A 23,478-nucleotide genomic window follows, 5' to 3' on the forward strand; every position below is an offset into this window, starting at 1 on the left:
CAAGTGAAGACAGAGACAGGAAGAGTTCTACATGAAGACAGAGAATTTGAGTGATACAGCTCCATACCAAAGAGACCAAGAGTTGCTAGCAATCACCAGGAGTGACATGGAGGCAAGGAAGGATCCCTACTGTTTTAGAGTGAACATAACCCTACCTTCACCTTAATTTTGGACTTCTAGTCCCAGAACTTCAAGACAATAAATTTCTGTTGCTCTAAATTTAAAACAAGCAAACAAAAATAAGAATTAAAAGAAAAAGAAAAAAAAAATTAAGCATATCTCCCCAAAATATAAAACAAATCACAAATAACATAATCAAGAAGCATTTTAAAACCATAAATTCTAAAAATTAATTAACAAAAGGATAAACAAGCATAACATATAAACTTAAGCCATTAGAAATCTACTTTTTCCCCATGATATCCATGGGCCAATAAGGAGATGAAATGGCTGTAACATGTCACTATACCAGATGTAGATAGTAAAACCAAGATGTCTTTGGCTCAAGTATCAGGCCTTAATGGAGCTGTCACTTTGCACAGGAAACATAAATTCCTTGCTTGCTCTGTGCTGGAATGCATTCTAACAAGTCTTTGGTGGACATAAAATAAGGACACACTGAGCTGGCCACCATGGCCTTTACCAATGATCACAACTTGCCAGGAGGCTGAGGTAGGATTGCAATTCTAGGCCAGTGTAGGCAACTTAGCAAGTTCCTATCTCAAAATAAAATTTAAAGAGGGCTGAAAATGTTGCTCAGAGCTAGACAGCTTGCCTAGGATTCTCAAAGCCCTGAGTTCGATCCTCCTTGCCTCAAAGGAAAAAAATAAAGAAAATAGGACAAATATTAGCAGGAACTCTGTAAAACTGAAGTTCCACATGTAAATCAAAGGATTAGTAGGTTTAAACTAATAATTTGATGTATTCCTCACCAACTTGCAGGAAAAGTTCTGTACATCAGTCAATGAGAAGTACTGGTGAAGAAGAGGGAGGTGTTCCATGTTGCCAACAGCAAGTGTCCGCCCTGCAGCATGTATGGTGCATACTGGGCTCTGGGGCCCGCTGATGCTTACTTACTGCTTCCTGGTAGCGGCACCACCCCTTCCTCTTTCGTTTTACTGTCTGGGCCTTGGGGAGCCAGCTCTTGGGAGGCAGCCGCAGGCGCCCCAGCCCTGAAGCCGGATCCTGGTATGGCGAAGCCGCATCCACGCCACTTCCTCCCCACCTGCAGGACTGAGCGGGGCCGCCCGCACCTTCCCAGGGCCTCCAGTGGTGAGTGCCGGACCCCAAGACAGCAGATTCACTGGGGACCTCTGGGTCCTGTGAAGGTCTCTGTGGTGGCTGTGGGCGTGGCCCAGGATCCGCACAGACCAAGTCCCCAGAACGCTGGGGGATGGGGAGCCCCGCAACCCCCAGCTGGACTTGGCTTGTGGGTAAAACCCCAAGTGAATACGTAGGGGGGCTGTCTGGGGAGCCAGAGGGCGACATGGCTCTGAGGAAGTGTTAGGCTGGTTCCTTGTAAAAAAGAAAGGGTCTTTGTGTTTATTCACTTGTACATGTTGCTGAGGAGCATTTGACCCTCTTTTAAGGGGAGGTGGGCCAGTCTCATTTCCCCACTCAGAATTTCTATGCTCTTAATTTTAAGGGGTCATATTTTTCATGGTGGTCCCAGACTGCAGGAAGGAGGCAGCCTGGAAAGGAGCCAGGGGTATTTGAGGAAAGCTCTTCAGGAATTCAACAGCACAGCAGAAAATGATTGGCATCATATTAAGAGGAAGCTGTTTCTTTGGATCTGTTTGAAAGATCCAGCTGACTCCTCTCAATGTTTGAGTCAAGACCTGTTAACTGCCCTGCCTCTGAGCACACAGAACTTGGGCAAATTTGTTTGGCAGGAAAGTTGGTTTATATTGTGATTTGTTAAAAAATAGCAAGCAAGCTGCTCAAATGAGATGATGGGAGTTTTTGTTAATCAGAGTTCAGTCCTAGTCCAGAGGCCTGATGAAATGGGGGTGGGGTGGGGGGCAGTTAGCAAATCAGTTCTGTCCCTTGTCTCAAAATCAAATGAAAGAGTAATGGTGAAAAGCGGAAAGGAAGTTTAATCAGTATAGGTATACTGGGAAGTAGACCAGTGTTTCCAGACCCTGTATTTGGGGGCATTGATATGAACTTCTAGATTATTAAGACAAGGGGAACTACATAGAAGTATCCATAGTCAGGCAGCTTTTTTCAGGCTATGGCATGAATGATCATTCTCACAATTGGTCTGGTGGGAACCTGTTGGATATAAGAAAGCTGGTATTTCCTAGTTGTATGTGTATGTGTGTTTTGTGTGGTGTGTGTGGGGGTAGTTTCCACTCATCACAAGGGGTTTATTGGTCAGGTCTGTCATTTCCAGAATCCAAGGTGGCTGAGAGTAAAGGAGACAGATGTAACATGGATCCAGAGATTCCAAGATTTTAATCTTTCTTTTACTTGCCAACTGGATATTCGTAGGCTCAAGTGGAGAGTCTTAAGTCCTTATTATATGTGCAGAACCTGGCAGTTTCATTTGAAAATGACTATGAAATACAAACTGAAGATTCAGAATGGATTTTCAGAAAATTATGTGGTGGAGCAGTTGATTATAGTGGGTTTTTGCAGGTTGGTTAAGGTAAAATCCTTACCTGTCTCCACGTGTGTGAAGATAAATGGAATTGATATTGAATGGACATAAATTTACTGAGCATAGGAGTTCCTAAAGGTGTAGGAGAATTCTGTTCACATACATATTTTAAAGGCATTGACTAATATATTGGGTCTTTTTTTTTATTTACAGGAAATGAAGTTTAACTCCAAGTTTGGGTGGTTTGTAAAGAATTATTGAATTTCCTTTTGTAATTTTTCTGTGAGTGGTTAAGTTTTAATAATTAACTTTAAAAATTAACCAGCCTTTTTAATACATATAAAAATAATGCTAAAAATGTTCAAATATATGACCAAAAAATTAAGTTGTAAATATATCAGCTTGTGTGTGTATCTATAATAGTACCTTGTTTTATTTTCTTACCTAATAATGGAAATGTAATTGTTGATTATTTTTTTCAGAAATATATAGAGATTCATAGTAACAAATGTATATTGGGCATCTTTATTCCAGGTCCTGGGTATTATACAGGAATTCTCTTAGGAAACACATTCTTTTTGAAACAAGGTGTATTAAATTACACAAGCATTCAAAATCTGTTTCTGCATTTATTGTCATTAAGCATCCTTGAAGCATTTGACGTGAGCATAAATATGATGTTTACAAAATCATATACAACCTAGAGTAGAAAGCTGCCATGAGGGAGCACATTACAATGGACATGGGCTGACCCAAGGGCCCTCTGCACTTAATAAAGTTACAACAAGGAGGCCATAATGAAAACAGAATGGTCTGTCACACAGTTTAGTGACAATAAAGGGGATAACATTGTGTCTCTTCAGAGAAGCTTTACCTGGCATTTACTTTTGAGGGCTGTGTCTTTCGTGTGTGTCACACAAGGATGCAGAGGACACTGAGGATTGGCAATGGAAGAGCCCTCTCAGTGTTTCCATAATGCATGCAACAGTGCATGTTCTAAGTGTACTTCTTGAAATGGCTTGTCGTAGTTGTAAATATCATAGTTGTAATTTTGCTTGCTTTAAGTGTTGTTTCTGAAGTCCTAGGCCAGAGGTCCAATGTGCTGGAGTCCCAGAAACTTAGGTCCAGCCACTAGCCTCTAAAAACTGGAAGAAAAAGTAATGTCAAAAAGCAGTAAAGGAATTTTAATCAATATAACTATACTGGAAAACAAAGGGGACCAGAGTTACCAGTTCTTTGTATAGTGGTACTGATGTGATATTGTATAGACAAGGGGGACCAGAAATAGGCATAGTGAAGCAGAGTAGGGAGGACAAGATCATTAGAGGAGAGAAGGTCAAGGGATGGGAATGACAAAGATCTTTTATATGGATTCTGAAGTTGCTGTTGCCTCCAACATATTAAACTTTAAAATTGTGGTCTTGCCCTTACATTCAGTCCGTGTACTTCAACCTCCAAACTATGGCCAGTATTTCTTTAATGACTGATGCTGCTTCATTTTTCCCTCTTCTCCCACATCTCTAGTTACATGTAGATCAGACACTTCCTATCATGCCCTGTGTTCCTTATCCTCTTTTATGTAATTCTCTTCAATTCAGAAAACTAAAGTTTATTAATTCTCTTCAATTTAGTAAACTATACTAATTCTCTTCCATTGTCATTGTTTAAACTGTAGCTAAACTCAACTATTGAATGCTTAATGTTTTTTCCCCCTGTACTGGGGTCAAACCCATGGTCTCAAACATGCACTCTACCACTATGCTACACCCCCACAGTCCCTTATTTTTCTTATAAGAGACAGAGTCTCACTGTACTACCAGTGCTACCTGGAATTCATGATGATCCTGCCTCAGCCTAATCATATAGCTAGGACTGTAGGTATGCACAACCACTTATGGCTTGAATTCTTAATTTTGATTTCTTTTTTTCAGTTTTTGTTTTCAAGTCTTGATTTGCTTAACTATGGGTTTAATTAACTTAATCATTTTTATACTTAATTTGATATCTTCCTAGAACTTAAATGTTTTCCTAGTAATGAAATCTGTTGCATTGTAAACAATATTGGAGTTTACCTTCTTACTTGACTGAAAGTACATAATAACCAGATATGTGAAGTCTGGACTCTAAATTCATAGAATTCTCCTATCCCTGTCTGCTTGTCTAAGCCCTTTTTGGTAACAACACTATGAACACTTCCAACATTAAAAAAAGTACAGGGGATATTATGATGCTCATGTAGGCTGTCCCTGAACTGAAGCTGTATCATAATATGCTTTTTGAAGTCAGGAGCAGTCCTTACCTTTTTTTTTTTTTTTTTTAAAGTACTGGGAATTGAACCCAAGGGTTCTGTACCACTGAGGTACATTTATATTTCTTTTGAGACAGGGTCTTGCTAAGTTGCCCAGGTTGACCTCTGAGATTGCAATCCTCCTGCCTCAGCCTTCAGATTCACTGGGTTTACAGGTGTGCATCTGCCAATTACCTGGCTCACTTGTCTTTTTTCTCCTTTATGAGTTGTAGGTAATTTTCATACTCAGCTATTTTGCTTATTGGAATTTATCTGACATCTAATTTGAGTACAAGCATTTAAAGTTTCATCTGTCTCCCATTTTAGGTTCTAAGGTTATTCTTATCATAGTGATGCAGGCTGTTCATTGGAAAAGAATTTACTCACTGCAGCACAGTTTAAAACCATCTTGTTTTCAATGAATTGATATCTAGAGTTTACAGTCTCATTTATATGGAATATCAACTTATTATTACTTTTCTCTCCACAGAAAGGCAAAACCTCTGAAGATGTCTTCCAGTAGTGACCAGGTTGTTATCCCAATGCTACAAAGACACACCAGTGACCTCCCTGAGATGATCCCTGGTGACCAGGAGACAATTACCCAAGGTGTTGTGTTGAGTTTTCATAATATCTGCTATCGAGTACAAGTGAAGAGTGGCTCTCTGCTCCAACATAGAACGGTTGAGAAAGAAATACTATCAAATATCAGGTATGTGCATGAATTTTTTAAAAGTTCACTTTATTGACCTATAGGCTTTGCTTACTACCAATAGACTGCTGTGAGCATTTGAGTACAAGTTTTGTAGAGACATATAGATGCATGCTTTCCTTCCTTTAGGCTAAACAAGGACTGATATGATTGGATCAGTTATCAGGTAGTTTAAACTTTGAAGAGAATTTATGAACTGCATCATGTTTTGTTTGTTTTTATGACTGTGCAATTAATGTGTCATTTAATTATTAAAGTGGCAGTGAGTTTGGAACCTCTCGCTGCTTGTGTCTATATGAGCTCACAGATGCTGAGCTCACAGATGCTGGCCATTAGGGTTGTTAATGTTTCTCTGATTGCTAGAGAACTGTGCTTCCCTCTAATGATTAGATAGAATTGACTAATAAAAAGCTGACAAGAGTTTTGTGAGATAATCATGAGGGGAAATGAATTTGGATTTGCCCTGGCAACACTTGTTTCTTGTTTTTTTTTTTTTTGTTTTTTTTTTGTTGTTGTTGTTTTGTTTTGTTTTGTTTTTTACTAGAGGAAATAACTACTCCTAGTGTAAGCAAGCAACTTTTTCTGACTCTCCAAGGCTGGGAAAGTGGTTATAAGAGTCCTGGTATGGTTGTAGCTCTATGTAAAATCAGGTGATTGACCTGTTTTCTTAACATTTTGTATGCATCTGTGGTCTTTATTGTCAGTAGTGCCTAACATCTTTCAGAAGACAAGGAAGTGACAGGGTTGGGTAGACAGTATTGGGGTGTGCCTGAGAGAAAAATGGTGAGGATCTGAGGGTTCATGGGCTGAGCTCAGGGCCTCTGTGCAGGATTGGAACTCTTCTCTGGCAATACCTGCTATCATGCCTGCTTCTTGTCTCTCTTGTGTTGGTTAAGAAATCCTGACCAGGTGAATAAGAAGAGGAATAGTGGATCTAAAGCTTTTATCCTTTGTTAATGATTAGATAGAATTGACTTATGAAAAGCTGACAAGAGTTTTGTGAGATAATCAAGAAAATGTTGGTACTTTCAGATTTTGTGTTGAAAGAGGTAAAAGGTAATTTGATTTGAATATGTGTAGGCTAAATACATATAAAGTGCATTCTTCATGTGAGGTACATTTACCTGCCCCTGCCCACTTTGGTTTTGGGAATCAAGCCCTTGGCCTTGTGCACAGTGAGCCATCTTGCTGCCACTGAGCCACACTCCCAAACACCTCTAGATTATCTTTTCCTCCAAGTAGACTAGTGATGGGATACCCTAAGTGTCACCTCTGCTCAAGACTTCTTGTTGTGCTTAAGGCTCAGTGTTGTGCCTCTCAACAAAAGACAGGGATCATGGTTTTGTGCTCTTGGGCTAATAAAAGTGCAGTCAAATCTTGAAGTTCTTTCAATTTTTACAATTTCAGGGACTGTTGTTTCTCGTGTTTCTGGTGTAAGTATCTGTGGGAAAGGACACCCATTTTTGGTTGTTGTGTTTCAGATCTTTCTCCTATCTGCTCACTTCAGGTTAGTAGGCTATGGGATGGAGGAAGAGTTACTCATATTATTTTTTATTTGTATTTGATAGCACAAGTCACCGTTCAAAACAGTAAGTATATTCCAAGAAATGTGGTGAGAATCTCGATTTTCCTTTGGATACTTGTTTGCTTTCCTTTTGTAGGAAGAAGTTAAACCAAATTTGACCTTGAGAATTGAAAAGATTTTCATACCTCATGAAAAACTTTCCCTTAAGCTTAGTTTGTCTTCATACACAGCGCTTGAACTTTTCCTTACCAATGTTTAATATCTATGGGAAAAAATTATCCATTCCTGAAGATTTATGAATATTCATATAATGGTGAGGAAAATTCATTCTTCTCTTTGGGAAATTTTCAGATTAATGATTATTTTTTAAATGATTTCAAACATAAACCTGCAAAAACATAATCCTTTCACTAGACTCCTTACCTGTTTACATTTCACTGTTTACTCCCATCACTGTGTCTCTTTCTTGGAGGGGTGCGGTACTGGGGATTGAACTCAGGGGCACTTGACCATTGAGCCACATCCCTAGTCTTATGTTGTTTTTTATTAGAGACAGAGTCTCACTGAATTGCTTAGTGCCTCACTAAATTGCTGAAACTGGCTTTGAACTTGACATCCTCCAGCTTCCACCTCCCAAGCCACTTGGATAACAGGCGCATGCCACTGTGCCTGGCCCTACTGTGTCTCCTTTTTCATCCATTTTTACTAGTGTATTTTGGGAATCATTTGAGAGCAGACTGTTCACATGATGATTTTCTATCCCTAGCTCTTTCAGCCTTACTTTCTAGAAAGAAGGACCCTCTCCTGTGTAATCACTCATTTGTTGTCTGGCAGCAGCTGAGGAGACAGGTATCCTCAGAATGAAGGCAGGAGTGGTTCTGAGGGCTCCCCATCACTGTGCTCCTCACCACATTATGTTTCTTCAGGCTCATCCAGACTGGTACCTTCTAATTCCATCCCACTCCAGGTGATGTTAAAATTGATCACCTGGTCATGCATCTGTCTGCCAGATTTCACCACAGTGTCACCATTTTCCTCTTTGCACTTCATTACTATTGTGAAGGGTGGTGCTCTGACATTAATACAGAATCTTGCTCCTTATTATAGTCCAACTCACCAGCTTCAGCTCCCATTAATGACTCCTGTCTGGATCAGAAAATATGATAATTACCAAAGGGTGATTTGTTTCCATTATCTCATAATTTGCATGAAACTAAGAGGAAAAAGCTTCAGTTTACCATTTGCTCTTTAATTTACTCTATTGACAATAGTCAAGGATTCCTCTTTCAATAACACTTAGTGGTAATGTAGTATTATTGTTATTTATCTTGATACTTCTATTGGTCTGAACTTAGTCAGTGGGAGACCGTTCAATTTGAGTTCCCTTCCTCCTTCACTGTTTTGACTTATTCTTTCATTCTTTGAGTATTTTCTTGTTATAGCTAGAAGTTCCAAACTCTTTTAATGTTGAGGCATATACCTGTAATCATAGTTATTCAGGACACCAAAACAGGAGAATCACAATTCAAGTCAGACTGGACAATTTAGAAAGACCCTGTATCAAAGTAAAATTTTTAAAAGCCTGAAGCTGTAGCTCAATTATAGAGTGCTTGTTTATCATGTATGAGTCCCTAGGTTTAATCCTATTACAAAAAAAAAATCCAAACTGTGCCCTAATCCTAGGCCAGAATCAGCTGATGTTCATTCTGTGGAATTGTGGAGAATGGTATTTATAAACCATCATCTGAGTGTTTAGAATGCTCGTTTCTATTCATGTGTCATTAGAATTAAACCACCTCAGTGGACATGCCTAGAGAATATATGTATGCATGAACATGTGTACACACACAAACATATATATATATATATATATATATATATATATATATATATATATAAACTTTGTTTAAAAAAAATAAAACTGAATCCCTTATGCAAGTGCATGAGGTTGTGGTTCTGTCCAGGAGGGGTAAGTGGAGTGGTGGATGGCAGATGGTTCCTCAGCACCCTTCCATCTATACTCTTCTATAACTATTGTGTAGATTAAAACCTATTACTTCTAATTAATGCACCGATTCCAATCTAGCACTGTAGATTCTTCACACATTTTGCATGTTTAAAAAATGTATTTTTTAAAAAGTCTATTTAAAAACAGTGAAAAAATGCCTCTTCATAGTCTTAATGTAATTACTGATTTGTTCAGTTCTTTTATTTTCTCATATAAGCTTCTTCACAGCCTACAACTTTTCCCCTCTACTCTCTCACTGCTTCCCATCCTGTATTCCCAGATGCTGGTGTCCGTTGCCCTACTCCCAGGACATCCATCATATTCCTATTAAGAAAGGAAGGGGAAGGGCAAGTCTAATATAAATGACTGACACACTATGTGAGCATAAAATCACAGGTAGGAATGTAAGTAAGTTCTGTTCAGTCAGAATATACCTATTTTCAGTAATTTCCTGCTTCTTTTAAAAAAATAATTAAGAGATGTTAATGAGAATCTGATGCAATTTCATGAAATTTCCTTAAATGTATTTGACATAGATCCTAATTTAATAGAACTTTGTTTAAAATGGAATAATTACTCATTTTTGCTTTTGTGTTTCAGTGGAATCATGAAACCTGGTCTCAACGCCATTATGGTACCCAAAGGTCAAAACAAGTCTTTGTGAGTATAACAGAAATTATAAGTCAGCTTTCTTTTTGTAGTTTCAATGTGATTTTAGAAATAACTTTTATCAGTCTTACTAATACAGCATCATAAAGTGGTTACTAATACAGCATCATAAAGTGTACACCTGTGGAACCTATTATGAGCTAATGAGGAAGAATAAGAAGGGAATAATATTAAATGTGGGGAGATGGAACATAGGAATAATTGAAGACACATTTAGATAAAAGAGCACATTTCCTGGGTTGGATCCACCAATGTCAGATGGACAGGAGGTTCCTTTGGGAGGTCTATGCAGGATAAGCCAAATTTGCCTTGCTTTTATATTTCTGTGCTTTCTTATAGCACAAATGAAAAGGAAGATGAGGATTTGAATGTAAACACACATACATACACACACACACACACACACACACAGAAGCACACAAACACACATGTACTAAGTTTTAGTTAAGTCATATATCTCTTGATTAGTTAATTTTATAGCTTGAACAGTATTTGAACTAACAGTAGCTGAGAGAGGTGGCCTGTATTGAAGGGGAAAAAAAAAAAAGCCTCACCATGTTTGTCTTTTTGTAGGTTGTTAAACATTTTAGCTGCAAGGAAAGACCCAAGTGGATTATCTGGAGATGTTTTGATCAATGGAGAACCTCAACCTGCCAATTTCAAATATCATTCAGGTTATGTGGTTCAAGTAAGTATTAGTTGGTTTACTTTTAGGTTTCATGTATTTCTATATAGGCAAGTGCCTTGGTTTGCAGTTTATTTTGCTTCCAGTTGATTATGTGACATACTCATAGAATCAACTTTTCTTACATCTGCTTCTCATAATTTCCTATTAGAAAGAGGGTGGAGTTAAATGGAAAGGCAGAGAGGACCTGGAATATGACCTCTGTAGGGCATGGATATCAATTCTACTTGTATCATTTTCAGAAGGGTCTGCTGATATCTGTTTTTGCCCTTCCTGCCTCTTTTCCTTCCTGAGAACATACTTGAATGTGTCTGCCAGTAGTCATATCATAATTCCCTGTGCTCCACTTGGATGTTCAAATGGGTGTTGAAATTCCTCCCTGAGTTCTGCATCTATCTGTGTATGGAGTCTCTGTAGTTAGCAGAGTTGAAAACACAACATTAACTACAGCATTTCCTTGGGTTTGTTATTTTCATCTATTGAGTTACATATACTAGAGGAATAGTCTAAGAAAAGACTCAGTATGTCTCTTGAAAATTGTATTTTCTTTCAGAATAATGTCCTGATGAACACCCTGTCAGTTAGAGAAAATTTGCAGTTCTCAGCAGCTCTTCGGCTTCCAACAGCTATGACAAATCATGAAAAAAATGAGAGGATCAACAAGGTCATTGAGGATTTAGATCTAAGTGAAGTGGCTGATTCCAAGGTAATGTGAAAAAAATTGGTAGAATTGTAGCCAGGAAAGTGGACCTCCCTGTGTGGACAGTGTGACCTTAATCAGAAGTTTCTTATGACATGTGTGGCTGTTTTCTGTAATGATGAGAAAAATAACTACATAGCTACTTTGAAGGTGGAAATGAAGCTGGAGAAACAATCTCAAAGATGGTGGAATCCCTGGAGTGGAGTGTGGTCTCATTGCTGTAGTCAGGGCTCATTTGATGTCTTTGCACTAACTTTTCTTCTTCCTGTTTTTCTCTTCCTGACTTTCACTGCTCTTTTCTTTCTCTTCTTCCTGGGACCTTTGTTTCATGGCTTTTTTGAGGCATATTTCTGGAATTGATAAATGACAAGTTCCAGGTATTATTTCTTTGTATATATAACTTGTCTGTAATTTGACTTCCAGAATTATATTTGATCACTGTAGGACTGACTTCTAATTTGCGTTGCTATTAATTTTTTCTATAGCTTATCTTTGGCAGTTTTTTTTTTTTCTCATCCTCTCCTCATTCCCATTTTTTTTTCTGCCAATATTTATTTCCAGACTCACCTACCAGGCTCTTAGGTTTGAGAAGTACGTTTGTGGGCAACAGTAATAGAATGGACTAAGTAACTCAACCTTTTGTGGGTTTGCAGGATCATGGAGAGAATGATTGAACTTTACAGTTTACTGCTCCACGTGGAGGGTTTGCTGAGCAGATATTTGGAGCTATATGTGATAATAAGTTTTTTAGAATGTAGTGTCTTTGAATGAAGCCCCTGATCTTCCCTCCTAAAAAAATGAAGAATGTGGGTGGAGCATCCTATTGGCTGCTGCTTCCTATTATACTTGCTGATAGGCTTTATGTGAAGTGTTTTAATTAGAAAAATAGTCCTGTGATGCTACGTATTTTTTATTACTGAGTATTGATTTTATTTTCCTTGGCTCTCTTTATTTATTTGATCTTCTCATTCCAGTTTGGTACTTTTTTTTTTTTTAACTCTGTTCTTTACCATTAAGCACTCATTGTCTTTAGTTACTTTCTTGGATTTCTGGGGAACATATGTAAAGGCTGTTTTTGATTTCTTATAATTAACATAATCTAATAGTATCAAATAATTTTATATAGTTTTAGTTTTTATGATATTTTGAACATAACAGAAATCTAGAGAAGATGGTCTGATTACTATAATGATGTGATTTGGGGTAATTAATATAATAGTTATATATTATATGTACATTGTATTATTTATATATTATACATTATGTTTAGTATGTATCTATTATTATGTTAATTATATAGAAATTAATATAATTACTAGTACTGTTCACCTTGATTTCTCAATTGTTAACATCTCTCATAATTATTATAACTCTGTCTTATGGAACTATTTTATACAAATTTGTATGATATTTCACCCCAAAATACTTATATACATTGGGAAAAAAGGACATTTGCCTACCTTACCACAAAGCCATTAACAACTAACAAAATGAAGAGTAAAATTATATCCTCATATCATCAACTATGTCAAACCATATTCATCCACATTTCCCAAATTGTCTTCAGATGTCTTTTTAAAGCTCAGTTATTAAAAGTTCCCAATCAAGGGCTATGAGTTGCATTTGATTATTTCTCCTGGAGACTCTTCATTTGAGAATTGTTCCCTACTGCCTTTCTCCCCAGAACTATTCTAGTCCTCTCAGCACACACAATAATATTGACTGGTTGAAAAGTTTGAACCAGGTACCTGCGGACTATCCCACCTCCTGCTTTTATCTGAAATGATTAATTGGGAATTCTGTATTGAGTTAGGGTGCAGATGGTATCAATTTAGAAAATCTTATGGGAATTAAAAAGTGCTTATGTGGTATAGTAGAACGAGAGCTCTCCTGGCTTCAAGTGTACCCTTTTCTTATAAGTCCACTCAGGGACTTTTGTCAGAAATAATGAAGTGTGTGTGTGGGGGGGGGGGAAGGGGGGTTGTTGTTAGAAGACTAATAGAATACTTAAGGTGTTTTCCTTTTTCATCTCCTAGCTTTATCTCCTGTTTTAGACTGTGGTTTCACTGTGTCAGGTCCATATCTTTTAGTTTTGTTACTCACTGTCTTTAAACTTTTGACTTGGTGAGGAATATACAGAATGTTAAAAGTATGAGCTTCATATCAGGTCCAGCCACTTGGATCCTCTGCCCTTAGCCTCCAGTTACTTATCTCTTCAAATAGAGACCTCCTTCTTCTTTCAGGTGTCCATTTATTTCTTGTTCAGAATAATAAAGGTAATAGAGAAAGAGTGTCTTATAGGACTGAAGTTAATCCACCGAATGAAGTTAATTCACTATGGTGGTGACCATAGTGGTTCTTGTTGATAATGTAATAATCTGTGTTTTAGGTTTTATCTAGAGGAGAGAAAAAAAGGACCAGTATAGCAATGGAGCTGATTGCTGATCCTCCCATCTTGTTCTTGGATCGACCAACAACTGGTTTACATATAAGCACAGCAAATACTGTACTTTTGCTCCTGAAAAGGTAAATACTGTAGGAACATTGTTGTTTTATTTATTATAATTGGATCACTTCTATGTACCAGAGGTTCAGGTGGCCAGGGATTCAGAAGTGAAAAGCAAAATTCTTTCCTTTCTTCTTAAAGAGAAATAGTCAAGGAACAAAGAAGTGTTATTAAGAAAAATGAATGAACAACTTGGGGAAGAAAGGCCATGAAGGGAGTGAGGAATTGTTTTAAAAAACAGGATAGTCATGGAGGACCACAAGTATGTGACAAGAGACTTGTGACAGAGTGAGTCCTGCTCTTTCTGTCAGCAGAGAGTTCTGGTTGGAAGGAGCAGCCAGTGGCCCTGAGGCACAGCATGCTTGATGTTTGTTGTGTGTGGAGCATCAGAGAGGCCAGAGGGACAGAACCCAGTGCAGGTTGGCTGCTAGACGCTTATAACAAGACCTCAGGCTGGGGGCTGAATAACAGATACTACTTTTCTTCCAGCTCTAAAAGCTGGAATTTCAGACCAAGGTGTCTACAAGTTGTTTCTTCTTGGATCCTTCATTAGACACAGTCAGATGAGTCACCACTTAATGACATTCTATAATCTTAGTGACCTCTTTAAAGACTCTCCAGAGGTAGCCACATTCTGAGGTGCTGGGTGTTAGGACTTTTACATATCAGTTTTGGAGAGGCCACAATTCAGCCAATTACAAATGATGTAAAGTAAAGTTGGACTTGGGACAGATTACATAGACCTCATTGGCCCCTGTGAAACATATTTTGTGCTGCTAAGGTCCAGGGACATTTTGAGAGTGTCGGCATTGACTGCACAATGAGGCCAAGGTGAATGAAGGACACCAAGAAATAGCTGCAGAAATAGGCCCTGTCCTAGGATGCTGGTGGTCAGGTGGTAAGAAAAGCATGGGTTCTGGGTCTTTTTTGAAGGTGGAACCAACTGGATCAGCTTAGGAAATGGACTTGGCCTGTTATGACTCCTAAGTGGGGGCCTGGAAAAGTAGAACAATGGGAAAAAAAGTCATTCATTTCTATCAAGAAAGGAGACTAGCAGGAATGTAATAGGAGAAATTTTTAAGATTAATTTTTGAACATCTTCTTTAAAATTATAAAAAATTATTTCAAACTGACAGGAAAGTTCCAAGAAAAATTTAAAGAAAAAAAAATTCCCAGTTCCCTCACCTGGATTCCCTAACTTCTATTTTACTGCATTTGCTCCCCTCTTCTTCCATCTGTGTAAGTTTTTTTTCTGACCTCATGCTCCATCTCTGGTAAATTCTCCCCAGTGTAAATTCCAAGAGGCAAGGACATTCCACTACACCAGCCTTCAGGTAAGTAAGTTGAAGGTGGTGGCTTCACAACCATCCAGTGCTTAGACTCTAGTCACATGTCACCAGCTTCCCCTGCAGTGTCTGTTTCCTGCAGTGCCTTGGGATTCTTCACTGAAACCTGTCTTTTCTGGCTTTCCTGTTTTGGTTGGTTTTGATAATCTGTGTGAGTTCCACAGTCCTTTCCTGTCTGTCACGCTCTTGCAAGTCTTGGTGGATTTCATGGGATGACCCTCTACTGGGTCCATCCCTATGTTCCATGAGCAGATTCCAGTCTCATAGGTGGTGTGAACTTCCATCATTTGATCATGTTGCAATCTGCTGGGCTTCCCTGCTGGGAAAGTACTTTTCTTCTTTAGAGTAGATTAGTATTTTTTTTTTCTGTGAAGATAATTGGCTATTATACCAAGGTTGTGTTCCTCCTCAAGTCTCACCCACCAATTTTAGTGTAAGCTAATAACTCCTGTTCTTGTGGTAGTTGCCTAACAGGGAATTGTTGACATTTTATCTAAGGAAGAGTTTTTCCCCTGTTCATTTTCTGTGTGATGCAATGGGTTGGAATCTGCTTTTCTTCACTGTTTTAATGATTAAATTGATCCTGATTTGACTAGGGGATGGCCTTTCAATGGTCTGTGTGTTCTTTTGACCTCTCCCTGATCATTCTTCCATCATTTCTTTACTTGTAGTCACTGTGATGTTCCATGTTTGTGTTGCACTTTCCTGAGTTAGCTATTTGTGGATGGATGTGGTTTGTTCTGGTTTAATTAATATTAAGAAACCAAAATGTGGTTGCTATTGTGCTCACTGCTATTGGAGTTGCATTGCTTTTAGATCTTCAGTAGGCATACCTGGGCCTAGTGTATGTGTTTATATAAAATATGGAAATATATTCTATTTTATTTGGAAACATTGGTCCTGGATGAATTTTATATGTGTGTATACAGACGTGTGTGTGTGTGTGTGTGTGTGTGTGTGTGTGTGTGTGTATGTGTGTAGTGGGGTTTTTATTGTGTGTGTGGCAGGGTTCCTACCCATGGCCTCATATTTGCTAAGCACTTACTCTACACCTGAGCAATATTTTCAGTCCTTCTTTCTCTCTCTCTCTCTCTCTCTGTGTGTCTCTCTCTGTGTATATATGTATGTATATTATAAAAAAAACATGTAAACATACTTCTGTAATTATTGCTGTTTATAAGAGTATATATTTAGATACCCATGAGTTCATATTATTATTTTTATTTCCAGTCCAATATCTCTGTGTCATTTTTAGTTCTTTCCCTTTCAGCCTTTGCAAGTCACTTCAGACCATGAGAGATGTGACTCCCTTTATTTTAATATATTCACTTACTTGGTCTGTCTATGATTTAATTGTTTAATGCAACCAGTCTGCCACTTGCTCTGGGCAATATCTTTGTCTCCTAACTCTGGAAACCCCTCTACTTCATACTTTTAGGTGCCTGACACACCACCTTCATGGCTTCCCCTAGTACTTACCTTGATTTCTCTGATGGCCATGCACTCGTAAGAAAGTTTCTGATAGGAGAGAAAAATCAGGACGATGCAAAGATGGCTGTTTGTTTAAATATCTTATGCTCTAGATGTCAACATACATATAAGTGAAGATGCCAGGTTATGGGCCTGGAGTTCAGGTTCCTTTATAGAACATACCCAGGAAATTTTTTATTATCTACAGCTCTGCCGACAGTGTTCATTAGACAATGATAAATTGATACAGAATATTGTAACTATTTCCTTTATGTTTTTTTTTTTTTTTTTTTTTTTTTTTTTTACTGGGTAGCATTCAAGCATCCTGCCTCTGGCAGAGATCAAGCCCTACTATGCACAGTCATCACTTGGGGTCTGATTGAAATGTAGATTCTGTTTCTTTAAGTCTGAGGTGGAGCCCAGGATTTTCCCTAGACGACTCTAAGGACTCTAAGAGGAGATACTGATACTAATGCCACTGCCCATCCAATCACACTTTGAGTAGCAGGGCTCTCGTACAGTTCTGCTTCCTGCTTCTAGTCATCTACCAGCTCGAAGATGTCTACTGGTTACTGTTGCAGTTTCTGAGAGAAGGGCCAATCTTAGGCTTGTCATTCTCTTTTTGTAGTCTCTTTAGTTACCTTATTCATTTAATACCAAGTCACTGTCTCTCAGATATATATAAACACACGTTTTGCTTTGTAACACTGAGTTTCTTTGACCAGGAGTATCCTTTTCTTAGCTGAGTCCTGTTGGTCCTTTTGATGTTCCACTTGTATCATCTTTAGCCTAGGTTGTTAGCCTTTACAAGGAGCCCTTAGCTATATCTATTCCACATTCTATTGAAATTTTTGGTCTTCTTGCCCAAATCTCTTTGGGGCAGTGCACCATTGACACACTACTAAACTATACTAGGAACTAATGAAATTTGTAGATTGAAGTGGGTCTCCTAAAGTTTTTTTTTTTTTGTTGTTGTTGTTGTTGTTGTTGCTCTCAGGATTGAACCTCAGTGTGCTCTACCACTGATCCTGTGACCTTCTTACTTCTTATTTTGGGACAGAGGTACACCAAGTGGCTTAGGCTAACTTCAGACTTGAAATCTTCCTGCCTCAACCTCCTGCCTAGCTGAGATTACAGTCACATACCATTACAACTGGCTCATAAACATTTTAAATATCTACTTTGAACATTTTTACCTTTATTTTTTGCATCCATAGTAATAACTCATGTGAAATGGCCTTTTAACACTATTTCTACCACAAATTAAACCAGAGATAGAATCATGGCCTTACTTCTTCATAATTGTGACTTAGTGGGCATTCGCTTAACTTTTAAGCTTTTCCTGTTAAAAGTTATGAAATTATAATATTGAAACTACCTTATGACAATAGTGTGAAAATTAAAATGAAGGAATTTCTAAAGCGTTTAGCAGTCTCATAGTACATACTTCAAAATGTTCATTGTTTTATCAAGGTAGAAAAAAGGAAAACTAATCCTAAAGCGATAGAAGACAAATCATCAATGAGAATTATTTGTATGACTATTGTCTTTTTTTTAAGAGAGAGAGAGAAGAGAAAGAGAGAATTTTTTAGTATTTATTTTTCAGTTTTCGGTGAACACAACATCTTTATTCTGTTTTTATATGATGCTGAGGATCGAACCCGAGCCCCACGCATGCCAGGCAAGCGTGTTACCTACCGCTTGAGCCACATCCCCAGCCCAGACTATTGTCTTAATATTTACTCTATTACTACTTCTCAAACTTGATTATATTTGTAGGTTGCCTGGATAGCTTGTTAATAATATGGACTCCCTGTATCATCCTCAGAAATTCTAATTCAGCGTCTAGGAGGACTGTCCAGGCATCTTATTTTTAACAAGCCCTATAGTAGATTCTAGACTGTCAATGTACCATCTTTTCAGAAGCACAGTGTTTTTATTTTTCTTGGTAAGAATCATCTTTTTTATTTATCTTGATTATGTATTTTAATTGCTGTTATGGTACTTATAAACACTGAAAAACTCTTCCAAGGGAAAAAAAAAGTGATTATAAATGCTGCCAAGTTAAATTCTGTTTAGAACACAAAGAATATTAATAATGTATATGAACAATTCTTTCAAAACAAGCAAATAAAAAATTCCCTTAGTTGTTATTATTAAAGATACAAAGCCCATAATAATTACTACTTTTTCATAATAATTACTAAGGTGCACAAAAATCTTGATTTTTTTTTTTTTTTTTTTTTTGCATATCTGGGTATGAAACCCAGGGTCTTACATATGCTAGGAAAGCGCTTTTGATGAGCTATATCTCCAGCCCATCATGAATTTTTTTTTGAGTTGCAGTGTTGTTGAAATAATAAAGAATGATAACATGTTTAATTTTTAAATTGCATATTAAAGTGAATTTCTAATAATTTAGTACTAATAAAAACATTGAATTAGGAATGAGGCTGTGGCTCAGCGATAGCACACTTCCCTGGCATAAATGAGACACTGGGTTAAATCATCAGCACCATGTATTAAAAAATAAAGGTCTATCAACAACTAAAAAAAAAAAAAAAAACCCAAAAGATACATAAATAAAGGTATGGTGTCCAACTACAAATAAAAAAAATATAAAAAAAAACATTGAATATAGATTCCCCAGGTGTCATGTAAGTAATATAAGATGAGGTGAGAAGACTATAAGAGAAAATGAAGTTGAACTGTGAACTCTTGTTTTAGTGGTAAGAATAAACTGTTTTATTAGGAAGGGCAAGGTTCAGATGTGTAATGATTCATTATCTTCCCTATTTTGACTTAGGATTTCTGAGCAGGGACCAACAATCATCTTTACCATTAATCACCCTCGGTATTCCATCTTCAAGCTCTTTGACAGCCTCACCTTATTGGCCTCAGGAAAACTAATGTACCAGGGTCCTGCACAGAAGGCTTTGGAGTACTTTGCATCAGCAGGTTTGGTTGACTTTTTCATGCACTAGATCCTTCATTCTTGGAATTCTGGGAGAGAACAGAGGGGTTGATGGGAGTGCTGTTTGATCTTTGTATAAATTTACCTCAGGTTCCACCACTCTAAAATATTCTGGGTCACTTTTTTGCCAAACATTTTCTTCATATGGCAGCATATGTGTGTGAGAGTGTTTGTACTGGTCCTGTGGCTGTACTGCTTCCCAGTGACACTGTGTGGGTTAGCTCTTCATTCCTATAACACATATCTGAGAAAAACTAATTACAAAAAGTATGACGGTTTTTGGCTTCAAGTTTCAGATGTTTCAGTCCACAGTCTACTGGCTTCATTGCTTTGGGCCTGAGGTGAGGCAGAAAAATGGTGTAAGGGTGTGGTCAAGGGAAGGGGGGGAGGGAGTGAGGGAGGGAGGGGGAGGGAGGAAGGAAAAGAGGGAGGGAAGTAAACAGGGAGAGACAGAGAGAGACAGAGAGAAGAAAAAGTAGAAGGGGAGAAAGAGGAGGGAGAGAATGAGAAGGAAAGGTGGAGAGGGGAGAGGAAATGGGTTAGGGACAAAATAAATCCTTCCAGGGCATGAACCCAGTGACCTACTTTTTCAAATTAGGTCCCACTTCTAAGTAATCTATTCTAATTATTATCCCATGAAATGAATTAGTTTCCTGAGGAAGTTAGAGCCCTCATAATCAAATAATTTCTTAAAAGCTCCATCTCTGTACATTGGAGACCAAGTCTTAAATTCTTTAGTATTTAAGTATTTAAAGTATATACTTTATATCCAAACCATAATATTCTGCCCCAACCCCAAAAGGCTCATGTCCATCTCATAATGCAAAATGCATTTAGTCCTACAATTTCATCTAGTCTTTAACAATTCCTACATTTCTCAAAACTCTAAATCCAAAGTATTCTGTGAGACCCATGGTAACACCTTAGCTGTGGGCCCATATACATAATAAAAGGTAAGTTACATGTTTCTAATATACAATGGAACACAGTAGACATTTCCATTCCAAAAGGGAATAAACAGCCTCCAAAAAAAAAATATTTAAAAAATTCTCTCTCTCTCTCTCTCTCTCTCTCTCTCTCTCTCTCTCTCTCTCTCTCTCCACACAGTCTCTCTTTAAAAAAAATATCTCTCACTCTCTCTCTAAAAAAAAAAATTAAAAAAATACTCAAGCATGTATGGGTCTGAGGAGTCCAGAGGAGATAAGAAACAGACCACAGGCAAAGTTTAGATGATTTATGCCACTACAAGTGGAGGAAAGAGTTCAGGTGTACTATACTGGTCATTTTCTTTCCAGAATGCTACCCTGAAGGATTTGTTCCTCTTTGGAATTATGACAGATTGACAGATGATAAATTTGAAATATGAATTTAATAGGTGGAAAAGCTATCTTGTTGTCATTAGTACTGCCATTCCAGTATTTCCTGGATCAACTCAGAGAATACAATGCATCTGGGCCTTCAAAACTTCCTTCCTGGACTTATCCTTAGTCTTATGAAGGAGTGTTGATAAATTCCAGGAAATTTAGAAAGCTTATTGAATTTTACTACTTATTGTAGATAATAACTAATGTAATATGTTCTAAAGAGTCCAGATTTGGCTGGATATGTATGTATGTATGAAAATGAGGGAGAAGATGATAATTCTGCCTTCCCTAGTCTCACCTGTCTCACACTGTGTGAGTCCTCTTTACTTTCAAAGACCATTGGGTTGAGTTGTTGGAGTGCCTTCTTTTGCAGGTTATCCCTGTGAGCTGTACAACAGCCCTGCAGTCTTCTTTTTGGAGATTATTAATGGAGAATTTTCTGCTATGGTATTAAACAGAGAGGAAGAAGGGCGTGAAGGTACATCAGTCTCAGATTCACAGTTTTTGCTTAATCGATTTGGCTGAGGTTTTGTGATATGGAAAGATATTGTAACAGGGCTTTGTGAATTTGCATTAATGTTGTGTTCTGATACCAGTCAGCATATAGGCTTTCTTACCTGTGAGTGCTATGGATTTTTGTTTGTTTGTTTGTTTTATTTATGAGTGAGCATTTATATGCTAGTTTTGATTTTATGGGGGGGTCGATTTAAAAATAAATATGCTCATTGTTATAGTACTTATAAATGAGAAACAATTTTTTATGCATTAACATGTAGAATAAAAGGACCAGATTTGTATATTAACATTATAACTATGTATGAAGATATTTATTTTAATAGTTAGGTTCCAAGTTGGGAGGAAAAGGTCAGTGAGTTTGCTGTATCTGTAATTACAATCATAGTAGTAGCCAGCTCATTCACCTGTGTATTCCTAATGTGAAAAGTGGCAATAAAGCTAATAATTTTTATATTCAGGCTCTAAAATCAAATTGTTATTGAAGAAAGGAGTCATAGAAAAATGGATTAAATAACTTGTTGTCTGATAGTAGAGTTTTTGTTCTTTATTCGTTTTTATTTGAAAGTCAGCGAGACTGAAGAGCTTTCCAAGGGGAAAATACCAGTTATAGAAACATTAGTTGAGTTTTACCTCAACTCCTCCATCTACAGAGAAACAAAAGCTGAGTTAGACCAACTCTCAGGTGGTCAGAAGAAGAGGAGTTCAGCCTTTAAGGAGACCACATATATCACCTCCTTTTATCATCAGTTCAGATGGATTGTCTGGCGTTTTTTCAAGAACTTGCTGAGTGATCCTGAAGAAAACATATTTCAGGTGATCTGAGACTCTTTTAATTATGCTGTGAAATACCCCTGCAGAATTAACATGGTTTTGATATGATCTACTTCAGGAATTGGTTTATTCTCTTCCATTCACTTATTATCCTTGCTTCATTTGGTATGTAATCATGGCCAATATAAAAACAACAAAAAAAAAATCACAAGTTTTACTTATGGGAAAGTTTCTTAGTGATTCTTGGATTACCTCACCCAGAATTTTTGTTGATTTAGACAAATTATAATGGGTAATAATGAGTAGAAAATAATTTTCCTCCAAAAAAAAAATAAAGACAATGTGTCTCAGATATGTATGGGTATTGCATAGCTGTCCACTTTCATTTGCAGAGTCATTCACAAGATCATGTGTTGCATTTTGGGAACTCAGAAAGCAGTACACAAATGAGTAAAAATAAACATTTCTGTTCTCTCGCAATTCATTTGTTATGAGGGTAGAGACATGATAATTGATATATCAAATTGCAGAAAGGTCTATACAGAAAATTTAAGCACTGATGGAGGGTGAAGAGGGACGGGAGACAAAAGGCAGTAGGGGCAAGAAGGTTGTTTTGCCCTTGAAATGAGGCAGTGAGAGAACTTGATGTTAATGAATACAGTTGAGGGTTTTCTAGGCTGACCATTGTCTGGGCTGCCCACTGTCTGGTGGAGGATCCTGTATGCAAAGTGCTGTTCCTTATAATTCACCTTCCTTATTGAGAGATTTTAAAGGGTTTGCATTTTATGCACAGATAGTAACCAGACTTAACAAGGCTACTCACTGTCAGGTTATCCCTCTTAACTAGGATGATATAATGTAATTTTCTTCTTTGGCTAGCTCTGTGGTCATTGTTGATTATCACTTCTCAAGGTTTTTCTGTTGTTTTTAACCCCTGTGTCATACAGAGCTTTTCTAACTTCCAGTTCATTTTCTGTCATTTGTAAGGAAATCAGTTTAGCTGATTGTTTGGGGTTGAACACCAAGCCTGGAGACACTAGGCCTCTGTCTGCATCTTAAGGAGGCCTAGGACCAAATGCACATTATCAGTCATTGAGTTTCAGTTGATTACTGAAAGATGGCCTTTGTTGGCTCTAATGAAGTACTACTGACTATTTAACATTAACCATCATAATTTTCATATTTAATTATTGCCTGCATCTCTATTTGAGTCAAATTGTCAATTTCTGCAAATGTTTGTTGTGCTTTTGATCTGTCATTTTTCTCAGACCATGGACAGTTTTATGTCCTAGCAATCAAGGGTAAAGTTTTACTGTTTCAGAGCAAAGTTGATGTCATTTGGA

The 23,478-nt window shown here is 37.5% G+C and overlaps 1 protein-coding gene across 2 annotated transcripts in view; it reads left to right on the forward strand.

Moving 5' to 3' along the window:
- The first annotated feature begins 1,154 nt into the window (after positions 1-1,154).
- Positions 1,155-23,478, forward strand: part of LOC114079360 (broad substrate specificity ATP-binding cassette transporter ABCG2-like) — a 36,607-nt gene continuing 14,283 nt past the window's right edge. Inside the window, exons 1-9 of one of the 2 annotated variants that reach the window (XM_027920598.3) lie at positions 1,155-1,272; positions 5,380-5,601; positions 9,735-9,794; positions 10,377-10,491; positions 11,042-11,194; positions 13,578-13,714; positions 19,317-19,468; positions 21,222-21,326; positions 21,930-22,177. In XM_027920598.3, the coding sequence (XP_027776399.2) occupies positions 5,399-5,601; positions 9,735-9,794; positions 10,377-10,491; positions 11,042-11,194; positions 13,578-13,714; positions 19,317-19,468; positions 21,222-21,326; positions 21,930-22,177 (1,173 nt within the window). In that variant the 5' untranslated portion in view covers positions 1,155-1,272; positions 5,380-5,398. Of the gene's footprint in view, positions 1,273-5,379; positions 5,602-9,414; positions 9,531-9,734; positions 9,795-10,376; positions 10,492-11,041; positions 11,195-13,577; positions 13,715-19,316; positions 19,469-21,221; positions 21,327-21,929; positions 22,178-23,478 lie in introns of those variants that run through there. The other variant, XM_071614442.1, reaches the window with a different exon arrangement.

This window comes from Marmota flaviventris, chromosome 7 (assembly GCF_047511675.1).
Source record: "Marmota flaviventris isolate mMarFla1 chromosome 7, mMarFla1.hap1, whole genome shotgun sequence".
In the NCBI taxonomy this organism is placed as follows: Eukaryota; Metazoa; Chordata; class Mammalia; order Rodentia; family Sciuridae; genus Marmota; species Marmota flaviventris.